Source organism: Chelonoidis abingdonii, chromosome 15 (genome assembly GCF_003597395.2).
Source record: "Chelonoidis abingdonii isolate Lonesome George chromosome 15, CheloAbing_2.0, whole genome shotgun sequence".
Lineage (NCBI taxonomy): Eukaryota > Metazoa > Chordata > Testudines > Testudinidae > Chelonoidis > Chelonoidis abingdonii.
The window spans coordinates 35042581-35055111 of record NC_133783.1 but is presented as its reverse complement, the minus strand read 5'-3'; the positions used below and the strand labels follow the sequence as shown (position 1 = coordinate 35055111).

At 44.7% G+C, this 12531-nt stretch overlaps 1 protein-coding gene across 5 annotated transcripts in view; it reads left to right on the top strand.

Moving 5' to 3' along the window:
- The window catches only part of BTAF1 (B-TFIID TATA-box binding protein associated factor 1), a 101105-nt gene that overhangs the window by 62501 nt on the left and 26073 nt on the right, over positions 1-12531 (top strand). For 3 of the 5 annotated variants that reach the window (XM_032770275.2, XM_032770274.2, XM_032770278.2), the window contains exons 25-26: positions 41-189; positions 12304-12456. In XM_032770275.2, the coding sequence (XP_032626166.1) occupies positions 41-189; positions 12304-12456 (302 nt within the window). The remainder of the gene's footprint in view (positions 1-40; positions 190-12303; positions 12457-12531) is intronic. The other 2 variants (XM_075072709.1, XM_075072708.1) reach the window with 1 other exon arrangement.

Here is a 12531-nt window from a genome sequence, read left to right as displayed (position 1 = left end):
TACTGAACTGGTTAAAATATTTCCTTAATAACAAATACAGCTGTAATGGAACAGCTAGATGTTGGTATTGTTCCATATATTGTCCTTCTAGTGGTCCCAGTTTTGGGTCGAATGAGCGATCAGACGGACAGTGTACGTTTCATGGCTACTCAGTGCTTTGCAACTCTAATTAGACTATTGCCCCTTGAGGTAAGTTGGAGTTATGTTTGAATACTCTTGTGTTTTATCCTCTTATTCTTCACTAGCCTCAAGGAACCAACTCAGCCCTCACATAGGTTCAGTTCAGATAGAAGTCACTAGGAGGGACACCTGTGTGTATATAAGGGCAAAAATGAGATACTAGTAATGAAAATAAACAAAACTCTGGTGAATGGTGTACATTGTCCTTTATCCCTGGCTGACTCAGCGGTGACTCCAGGCACAAGTGCTCCAAGTGCATGCCTGGGGCAGCAAGCCACAGGGGGCGCCCTGCTGGTCCCTGCGAGGGCGGCAGTCAGGCAGCCTTCGGCGGCCCACCTGCGGGAGGTCCACCGGTCCTGTGGATTCGGCAGCAATTTGGCGGCGGGTACGCTGAAGCCGCAGGACCGGCAGACCTCCCGCAGGCAAGCCGCCGAAGGCTGTCTGACTGCCGTGCTTGGGCTGGCAAAAAAGCTAGAGCTGCCCCTGGGCTGAGCTCTCTGAAAATCTAAATGAAGATCAAGTACAATATTAAATATATTGCAGACACCTTAAGAAGTAACCAGTTTTTCTTCAAATGCATGCTCATGTCTGTTCCATTCTAGGGATATGCGCGTGGCCATGTGCACAGTTGTCACTTTTTTTTTTTTTTTTTTTTTTTTTTGGGCCTTCCTGGTATCCATAGGATTGGCTGTGACGCCCTCTTGAGTGCCATATTCGTGTATATTGGGCACCGCTGACCCTACGTCCTCTCAGTTCCTTCTTACCTCGCCGTGATGGTGGTTTGGAGCACCTTGTCTTGCAAATTGCAAGAGCATTATCAGTTCCTTACAGCCTTTGTTTATCTCAGGGTTCTCAAATTTCATTGCACTGCGACCCCCTTTTGACAACAGAAATTACTGCACAACCCCAGGAGGAGGGACTGAAGCCTGAGCCTGAGCCTCGCCACCCAGAGCTGAAACCCTCAGGCTTCGGCTTTGGCCCTGTGTGATGGGGCTCAGGCTTTGGCCTTGGGCCCCAGCAAGTCTAACACCAGCCCTGGCAACCCCATTAAAATGAAGTTGCGACCCACAGTTTGAGAACTACTGGTTTATCTTTTTTGTATATAGTTTGTAGGTACTTAGCCGTTAAGTGTTAGGTTAGTTTGGTAATTAAAGTCCTGCCTGGGACTTCGCCCTGGAGTAGGGCATGCCCTGCTCTCCCTGCTTTGTCATGCAGTAGGCCAATGCCTATCAGTGACCCCCATGACAGCTATTTTAACTGTTTTGGGGAATCTCATAGAAAGGACAAGTGTTGAATCTGTAAAAGCTTTCAATCTAGAACCCAAAAAGAGAAGAGTATTCGCTTAAGGGCCCTCCTCATGTAGGCTGCACTTTGTCCTGCATTGGAGCCCTCCCATTTGGACACAATGCTTAGTGTTTCAGTGTGAAGTGCTCTGCCCAGCACCGGTCCCCCTTACTGGTGCCTAAGAAGCGGCAAAAGAAGAGCCCTGCAGCACTGGAAGGGAAAGGGGCTGTGGGCAAATGACCGATGTCAAGCCATGTGCCCTTCCCAAGGCTTCATGGTGTACTGCAGAGGTCAGACTCCGTGCGCCCACACCCCACCCCACCCCCCGCCTGGCCAGGGGTCTGACTCCAGGGAGCCGCAGGGGACTTCGGTCTCTCCCAGAGCCCTCATTGCCTGAAGCAGCCCCAGAGGCTAAAGAAAAAGTAAGTCGACTGGAACTGCAGACGCCACACCAGGTGGCAGACTTGTCTAATACCCCGACATCTAAGGGCAAGCTGATCATGGTACTGCCTCATAAGGCAGTGGAATATCCTCTGTCACCGGACTGCAGGCTCAGATCTCCATCTCTGTGGCCTTGGACTCTGGTACCATATCCTAGCTCTCTGACCAGAAGGCCCAGGTCCTCAACATGCTCTTCCTCTACAAGACATGACACAGAAGTTGCAGCACCGGTCCCCATACCATCAGTACCGGCAAGCTTTCTGTCAAAGATCGCCACAGTCCAGGTCACCACCTCCCCAGATGATCTCCCAGATGTTGATCCCAGCCAGGCCAGGGCCACTCCTTGTCATGGCATCAGTCGCCTTCCCCTGGTATCGTTCGTCGGGCAGGTGCTGTTCCTCGTCCTTGCCTTGCTGTTTGCCAGTCAGAATCAGTTGGCAGACTCAGGCCTTGATGGCTGTGCCCTGGTCACCAGAAGAGGATTGGTTCGAGTCAAACTGGGAGCAGCCCCTCGCCAAGGAGGGATGATTTGCCACCGATGGGTGAGACTGGCATGGACCTGTGGCAGCAGGGACAGTGGCCTGGACAGTGGCCCACTCAGTGGCTGTACTGGAATCCATGGGGACATGCTAGTAATGCCGGTCCCATTTTCCCACCAGTCCTCCTGGGCCACCTCAGACAAACCGGCCGGCATCAGAACACGGTACTGAATCCAATGCAGAGAGAACACACCGAACCCCAGCACCGAAGGAGCTGTCCCCAGAGAGGGAGGGGGAACCTGCTTCATAGGTGGTGCAGTCTTAGTCACTGGACAAAGTGGGGGCGAGTCCCTCCCAAATGAGCAGTCTACTTGACAACTTCAAGGAGCACCAGGCCCTCCTTAAAAGGGTGGCTGCTAATTTGAACCTACGAATTGAGGAGGTTTCAGGAGTCAGGTGACCTCTTTAACATTATATCCTCCTCCTCTGCAACCTGGGTTGCATTGCACATCCACCCAGAGGTCCTTAAAATTGCAAAATCGCTGTGGCAAACTCCCTCTTCCATTCCGCTGCCTTAGAAGTTGGCAGAAGTATTACATCCCTGCCGAAGGGTTTGAATATCTGTATACATACTCTCCAGCAGCATCACTAGTCGTGTTGGCTGTTAATGAAAGGCACAGGCAGAGCCAAATCAGTGGCATGCCAAAAAACAGATGCCAAAAGACTGGACTTATTTGGCAGAAAGATTTATTCAACGGCAAGCCTGCAATTTCGGGTGTCTAACTACTGGGCTGATACAATTTTAACCTGTGACATTCCCTTAACAAATTCAAAGAGGCCCTCCCAGAAGATCGAGACTGGGAGTTCAGTGCTTTGGTGGACAAGAGCACAGCGCTGGTAAGGGGGTCCCTCCAAATGGCCTGGAATGCTACTGACTCAGTGGCCAGGGTGGTCACCTCCGTGGTGACCATGAGATGCAGTTCCTGGCTGCAGTTTTCCAGGTTGTCCCAGGAGATGCAGGCCACTATTCAGGGCCTCCCATTTGAGGGAGCGGGGGCTCTTGTCCGAGCTCACAGACTCAAGGCTCCACAGCCTTAAAGATTCCCAGGCTACCCTCTGCTCCTTGGGCCTTCACACTCCTTGGCAGGCCAGGAAGCCGTTCCACCCTCTGCCTCCTCCACCTCTGCAGTCTAGGCCTTGAGGAAGTCCCCAATCAGGTTCCTGCAGGAGGAAGGACAGAGACAAAGGGTCTAAGAAGTGACAACCATCGTCTTCTCACTAGTCTGCTCAGTCTGACCCTCCCAGGAACCAAAGAGGCCAGAAGCAGTCATTTTGAGGGTGTGCCTGTGGATCCACCCTCCCTCTCTTTCCTCGACAGTCTCTGCCCCTTTTGATTGGCTTGGTCTCGGCTAACTTCGGACCATTGGGTACTAGAAGTAATATCCTCAGGTTACATCCTGCAGTTCAAGCAAGCAATGCAGAGCCAGTTCATCTTCCCTTTGCCAGAAAGTCCTCAGGCTCTGTCTGTAGCACGACTTCCATCTCATAGCCACTTACCTCCCCAGGGCCAGGAATGCTTTGGTAGATGGCCTTAGCAGGACCTTCTCGTCTCACTGCAAGTGGTCCCTCCATCCAGAAGTGTTCTGCTTCCCCTTCCACAAGAGAGGAACTCCCCAGGTGAACCTGTTTGTGTCCAAATAGAACAGGAAATGGCATGTTTTTCTGCTCAGTTGGGGGGATCGACAGAGGCTCCCTGTCAGATGCTTTTCTGCTCCTGTGATTGGCGGCTCTGTTTTATGCCTTCACCCCAGTACTGTTAATTCAGAGTTCTCATGAAGATCAAGCAGGACAAAGCAAGGTAATCCTCATAGTGCCAACTTGGCCACGCCAGCACTGGTTCGGCACATTCCTGAACCTCTTGCTGGCCATTCCATTGCAGCTACCACTCAGGCCGGACTGCTATCCCAGAACCATGGCAGTCTCCTGCATGGTTAAATGTACAGAAGCAGCAGTGCTCAGCTGATGTCCAACAGGTCAGTGGAAAGTCCTCCACCAGAGCAACCTATCTGGCCAAATTGAAGTGGTTCACCTGCTGGACCTCAGACAAAGGTGTTCAGCCTGAGTGAGCCTGACTGCAGTTAATCCTGGACTACCTTCTGCATCTCAGTCTCAAAGCCTGTCCCTTTCATCTGTCTAGGACCACTTGGTAGCTACCTTGGCCTTCCATCCACCGCTCAAGGGAAGGTCTGATTTTTGCCCAGGACATGACTGCCAGGTTCCTCAAGGGCCTCGAGCACCTCTACCCATACGTCAGGGACCCCATTCCTCCATGGGACCTGACTCTGATGCTGTAACAGATCACAAGATCCCATTTCGGACCTCTGGCTTCCTGCTCTCTTCTTCTCCTTTCCTGGTTACAGTAATATCTGCCATTCAGGTCTCTGAGATTAGGACGCTCCCCCTCAGAACTGCTTTAAACAGTCTTTTACAAAGACCAGGTCCAGCTGAGGCCACACCCCACTTTCCTGCCCAACGTGGTTTCTGTTTCAAATGGGCCAGGATACTTACTTACCTTTTTTCCAAAGCCACATAAGTCAGGAGGCTGCATTCTCTAGACATCAGGAGGGCATTGTCCTACATTGAAAGCACCAAGCCATTCTGTATGTTGATGCAATTCGTCTCAGTGGCCAACTGGATGAAAGGTTGCCCAGTGTCTGCTCAAAGAATTCCTTGGTGGATCACTGCCTGCATTCACTGCTTCTACAATCAGGCAAAAGTGCCACCCCCAGCAATTGTAACTGCCCACTCGACCAGGGTGTAGACCTCTTCGGCAGCTTTTCTGGCCCAAGTGCCTATCCAGGACATCTATAGGGTGGCCACCTGATAGTCCCTCCATACATCCACCTCCCACTGTGCACTTACCTAGCAGGCCTGGGACTGTGCTGGCTTTGGTAGGGCAGTACTACAAGCTGCTAAACTGTGAACTCCGAGCCCACCTCTGAGGATCCTGCTTGTGAGTCACCTAGAATGGAATCAACATGAGCAGACACTCGAAGAAAAAACTGTTGCCTACCTTTCGTAGCTACTGTTCTTCAAGATGTGTTGGTCATGTCCATTCCATTTCCCACCCTCCTACCCCTCTGTCGGAGTTACTAGCAAGAAGGAACTGAGAGCGTGTAGGGTCAGCGGCGCCTAATATGCTGACACCTGAGTGCAGCACTCAAAGGGGCGCTGTAGCCTACACTACAGATACTGCAAAGGCAAAAGTTTCTGACGGCTGTGCACATGGGTGTGCACACACACCTAGAATGGAATGGACATGAGCAACCCATCTCAAAGGACAAGTTACAAAAGGTAGGTAACCATTTTATCTGATCTTGATTTTAATTATCATTAACACCATTAAATCTCTTGTACTTTTTAGTTCCATATATTTTAAGGTTTTCCCCAGTGTTGCAGTCTAGAAAATCCTGTGTTTGTGTGAAACTTTTATTTTTTCACCAGCAGATGGTAATAAAACACAGTTTCAAAGTTCACTTACATTGGATTTTCACCAGTGATGTATGAATCACTGAATTGTTGACAATTCTCAAAAGGCTGCAAGATTTTGTATAACTTAATATCTTAACTTTTTCTGATTTGGGAAGACTTTCCCTCTGAATTAGATGGATTACTTTGTAATATTAATGCAACACATGAGCACCATAGAGAATTTGTCTCCTGATGTGGAAGACTGCCCAAAAGCGCATCCCTAGGGAATGTTGGACGCCAAATGTGTATGAGCTTTCAGAACAAATAAGCCAACAATATAAGAGGGGTTTGTTTGACTTAGATCCCTTTGGTGAAGAAACTGTTGGGCTTAGGGGGGAAAAGCTTATGAAAGAGGTTGGAAAGGAGTGGTGTGATCGCTGGAGGGAGCCGATCAAAACAACAAATGTGGTTTCCTCTGTCCTGAGAACTCTCACTTGACTTCTCTTTAACTACTGCCCTTCCTTCACCTCCTAAACTCCCTGAGTAGGAGGTAGTCTGGTTCTGCCCTTTTAAAATTCTTTAACCTTTCGCTACTTGGATTTTAGGCTTTCTGTTCCACAGAGGCTGTCTTCACTAAAGTTTTGCAGTGACCTTCTCTTGGCAGAGTCCTCTGCCCCCCTCCCCCCCCCCCCCGGCCGCTGTTCCTATCTGTTGTCTTTGACATACACCAGGGGTTCTCAGACTTTTGTACTGGTGACCTTTCACATAGCAAGCCTCTGAGTGTGACACCCCCGCCCCTCGCATACATTAAAAACATTTTTTTAATATATTTAACACCATTTATAAATGCTGGAGGCAAAGCAGGGTGACCCCCCCCCGTAATAACTTCACGACCCCCTGAGGGGTCCTGACCCCCGGTTTGAGAACTCCTGCACTACACTGTCCATCACTCTTTTGCTCCACGTCTCCTCTTCCTTGTTCTTCTGGAGTACTGTATATTTATTTATTTTATTTTATTTATTTGGGTGGTTCTGTATCCCTAGCCATTCATTTGCATTTCCTTTAAGGTTCAGTCACCCTTCGATGTTCCCCAGGGCCCTATACTTGGTACTCTCCTTTTCCTCTGAACCATTTGTCTATGAACTTTTAAGAAGAATTCACTGTTAATGCTGATGTATAAACTACCTTTTTTTAATTTTTTCTTTTCATTTTAAAATGTGCTTATCTGGAGCTTTGAAAGGAGGTACAGAAATTGAGTAGTCACAAATCGGTACAAATGAGCAAAATTCATTCTGATCTCACCTTGAAGTAGGACTGTCGCATGAGTGGAATAATCCACACTGACTTAGAAAAAGTATGGGGGGAACTCTTCATTGGATGAAATTTAATGAATATACTGTACAAGGATGTAAGGTTAGACAATGGTATCAATTGCATGTATTCATATTAAATATTCAGTGTAAAGTTATAAATAAGTGAAACCGAATTCTTCATTAATAAATTAAATGTCTCGATAATTCATGAGGAATTATATCTGAGCCTTTGGACAATTATCAATTCCAATTAGAAAAATCTTTTGAAGAAACTATCTGAACTGCTTTAATTCTACAGATGTGTCCTGTTGAATTTGACTAAATGTAAACATTAAACATTTTAGAATGAGATTTGCCAATATCCAAAAAATTAAAGATCTTGTAATAAGAAATTAAAGCTACAACATTTTCATTCTAAAAAAAAAGAGAAACTTGAGCACCCTCACTAGCTGTTTTAATAACTAGATAAATAGTTTGGGCCTACGTTATTTAGTTATTTTTGCTCAAGTTTGTTTTGAAACCCTTAGTATTAGCAGAGCACCGCTGTGCTCAGCGGTGGAACTAAAATTAAAAGCTAGACCTTTTATAAGGCACTTAAGTTTTTATATTAAAACTTTATTAAAGACAAGATTTTTTTTTGAATGGTATATGCATTCAGACTAGAACTGAAAGTTTTTTCCCCTGAAAGTTTTAAACACTTTTTTTTTTTTTTAATTTGTTTAAAATATAAAACCCAGGAAACTGAGATGGCTTTGTCTGATGTGTTAATGACTGGATGGCAAGCCATCATTTATGTAGAAAAAGAATACATAAACTGGGGGGGTGGAGGAAGAAGACTAAGGACACTGTGCTGGCATAGGTTCTTGAACCCAGCAACTCCCATCTCAGCACTTAATTCCTTCTTGATTTCCTTTTTTTCAAATAAATATTTAACTAAAATATTCTAACAGTTTGAATTCATTTATTATAACGTCTGAACACTTACTGGTGCAGCATGGTAGCATGAAATAATTGAACAAACTGGAAAAACTGGATTCTAGCAGGAACTAAAAAAAACAAACCGCTCCTTACTTGTAATGGTGGAGCAGACCAAATAGAAGCCCTCTTGGGTTTGGCAGGATTTAATCTATCTGGGAGGAGACCATCACAGAAGTTGAAGAAATCGGGCTCTCGCACCTCTGTGGACCTTACCTTGTCAATTTGGGATCCAGCTAGGGGGGAGGGGGAAGCCTGGGCAAGCATGCCTATCTAACAGAACAGTTTTTTGCCTGTCTCTTCAATCTAGTACCTCTCTACAGGGCTATACATTGTAACAGCCAATCTGCTCATGCTGGTGATATCTAATTCCCTGTATTTCCTCCCAATAAATACATTGGCAAGAAGTGTGATTCTTGGCCAGGTGTATATGTACCCCCATAGGTACGCAGTGGTCTTCCGGGGGGACAGCAACACATCTAGATATTTGTCTATTTTTACAACAGGCTACGTAAGAAGCACTAGTGAAGTCAGTACAAACTAAAATTTCAGACGACTTGTTAATACTTCTCTATATATTATACACTGAAATGTAAGAACAAGATTTATATTTCAATTGATTTTATTTTATAATATGGTAAACATGAGAAAGGAAGCAATTTTTCAGTAATAATGGCTGTGACACTTGTATTTTTGTCTGATTTTGTAAGCAAGCAGTTTTTATGTAAGGTGAAACTTGGGGTACACAAGACTCCTGAAAGAGGTACAATAGTCTGGAAAGGCTGAGAACCACTGGACATGGTGACTCCGAAATCTCTCTTAGAAGATGCACCTTAATGTGCCTTTCACGCAAGGGCAAGGTTGTTCTTCATACTCCAGTCATTTCTTTCATATGTTACAGGAGATTTCTCTTCCTTTGTTTGGGCCTCAGCAGAAAGAAAAGTTGCTACAAGTATCAGAAGTGGGGAAAAAAGCTGTTAAGATTTAAATTAAAACTGATAAATTCAGAGTTACATCTTTTTTTTTTTTAATTTTTTCCATTCCATTCTAAACATCTGTACTTAAAAGGATCTAAATCCTGCATAACTAGGTGGATCAGTTACTACCTCATTGAAGCATATGCAGCTGCAGACAGACTGATTACAGAAGGAATCAGGGCCCAGTAGATTTAGAAGGGTTGGGTAGAAAGGTCAGTAGCCACCACAGAAGAAAAAAGCAAAGGTGCTACTTAAGCATTTACAAAATGTGCTGATGGATTACTTACAAGATGGACCTTTAATCCTCAGCAGCAGTATCCTTTTATCAGGACAGTGGTCTAGGCATTAGTACCAGTCAGCGGAAAGGAAAAATTAGTATCCCCAATATTTGTTTGGAGTAGATGTCGGGATTGCTACCTATTTTTCTTCAACTTTTCTTTTCCTCCCAATGCATCCAATCAGAGTTAGATTCTTGGATTTCTGTGATGGCGTATTCTCAGCTCTAGTTATACAGTTACTGCTGTTGAATAAGGCTTTGAGCTGAGTAAGCATTTGAATTAATCTATTAATAGCACTTCAGTGTTTTTAATATAGCTTTGGAAGTACTCCTTTTGTGTAAGGGACGAAGGGGCATATCAAAGTCTTGGGCAAGTGTAAACTGCCTCCAGTGTTTTCTGGATATGAGGGCAACCCAAACATCTCCAAGTAGGAGGTGAGGTCATAGAAAGGAAAATTGGGTAACAGACTTTTCATTTTGTATTATAAACGGTTAAAAATAAAGTAGGATATCTGTCTACTCTTCTTTCCTTCCCCCCTGCCCCTTCCAGTCAGTAAAAGAGCTGTGAACAAACATGGGATTTCTGATAGATATTGGCTCCCAATCAACCAGAAAAGTGAAATGTATATTTTAAAGTGGTTGTGAGATTGTATTTGGAAGTTAATTCAGTGTGCATAGTTCTTGTATTTCTCTGATCACTTAATTTCAAATATTCATTCCAATGAGCCATGAAAATATAAGACTAGGAAACTATGCTTGGAAGAGAGAATACAGAGTAAACAATTCAGTTTATCATTACTGTATTGTACGTCTTCATGATAAATGGTTTTGCTATAAATTGACACAGGACTTCCATTTCTTTTTGGTTTTAGTATAAAGTAGAAAGGGTGATTGAACAGGTAATGCATTTAAAAAATCAAAATGAAGTTGGATGCTTTTCTAGTTGGAGTACTAAAATCTGAAAACTGGGTTGCTTGTGCCCTTCCTTTATTAGATAACGCTACCATGTGGCTTATACAAGACTTCAGAGCCTTTTTCACTTCAGCTAGCGGCCCCACCCCCGCTAATCAGTCACTTCTGTACCTTGACAGAGATCAGACACTTGAGTCAACCGATCAGCTAAGTAAAGATGTGGGCAGCTAGTCAGAAGAGGAATCTCAAAGCACTTCATAGGTGACAGACATGGCACTGACCAGAGTAGGCCCTATGGGCCAGATTTTTAAATATGTTTAAGGTGCCTGACTCTCCAGCCATCTACAGCCACTTGCCCTCTAGGCAGTAGGGAGGTCCACTGAGTTCACTCTGCTCCCAGGTTTGGTGCTATGGGGCTGCCTACCTAGCACTGAATCAATCCAGGAAGTGGTGACTGATGACTGTGGAGGGAATTATGCGTACACACCCCCCCACCTGAGTCTGAAGATTTGAGTGGCTTTTACGTTCTGACTTCCAAGAGACCAAGGCAGAAGGGAATCTCTTGTCTTCCTCCCTTCTTCAGGCAGTCAGGCTTCATGAGTAGGCTTGGCATACTGCTGAGTAAGAGGGGGGTTCTATTCTGTCCATTGCAGCTATGGTCATCACTGCCTTGTCCTTTTTCCCTATACAAAACAAAATGGGGGAGCAGACAGGAAACTGTCAAGCTATGGTCTGGGACTGGCTTCATTCATGTTCTTTGATTCTTCATTTCCCTATCTATTACTAGTCCTGTTGCACTCATTGGTGAGTGACACTGAAGCTTGTACAGAGGCCCCAACTACCACTTTTTGTAGACCCACCATCCTCGGAAGCTCAGAAGAAGGGAATTGTTCTCTGGACTTTGGACTCTTATCCTGAGGTGAAATTTAACCAATACTCAGAGCCTTCTGCTCAGTAGTGTGCCAGACAATTTCCTTCAGAAGACTGAGACATTTAGTGCAGGCAGTGACATCTACCCTAACCCTCTCTGAGGCAAAGAAACAGAGTGAGTGTGTATGTATGTGTGTGTGTGTGTGTGTGTCTCTCTCTCTCTCTCTCCATATAACCACAGGCAGAGATTGATGTTTGCTTCCCAGTTCACTTAAATATTAGGGCATTAATCTCAGAATCCAGGTGAAATCTGATGTAAAACCTGCCTTTCCTAAGGCTGCGTGTAAATTTCATAGGCTGACAAAAAGTCCTCTTGATTCATTGTGGACTGCTCATCTAGAGCCTGCAGTTTGCAAGCAATTGGTCCATTACAGCTGTCATGAAGCCAGGAGGCTTTCATCCCTTCATTGAATTCATACCTTCAACCTAAAACCTCCTCTCAACATATTTCTCTGATTCACCATAGGTTCTCAGTGTTTTCAATTCTCTGCTTTTGCCTTTTGGCCTAACAACCTCAACTGAGAGTCTTATCAAAGGTCCTGATAATGGTTTGCTGTAGTAGTCTCTCACACCCCTCCAACAATTGGAATCTTACCTTTCTACTTAGTTCTCCATTTTAGGTTATAGTTTGGAATTTGAGTATTCATTGGAAAGTTATCTACTAGTTTTTGGGATAGGTTGTAGCTTGGGAAGAAAAGGTGTCAGTGTTTTATCAGCCAACTGGTGAAGCTACCTTATTAAGTAAAGGCAGAACAATCTGACTTCCACATAATTATGTTCCTCTTTTGTGTACAAAAGTTTAGTGAAGTTTTCCTTTGGTAAATATTCAGTTTTTGTCAATTCTCCAACTTTGGATGAGCTAGCCTACAGGGGATCAAGCAAGTGCCCTTTTTTCAAATGTGTGATAAAAGAAGCCTTTGGGAATGTGCAATCTTAAAATACTTTGTGAAAATGCTATATGCTTATTAACTCTTCTGGTGAATGTGAGACTCTAGTTTGCATTTGCTCACTTTCTATATAAGGTTTTGTACAAGGTTACTGTATTTTTTTAATCATTATTTCAGGCTGGCATTCCAGATCCACCGAACATGTCTGAAGAATTAATCCTACTGAAAGCCAAAGAGCGCCATTTTCTGGAGCAACTATTGGATGGAAAAAAATTGGAAAACTATAAAATTCCGGTCCCAATCAAAGCAGAGCTCAGAAAATATCAGCAGGTAAAAACTTCTGCCTTTACTTTACAAGAAAATCATGATGACTTATAGTGCATTATTATAACAAAATTTGTACAC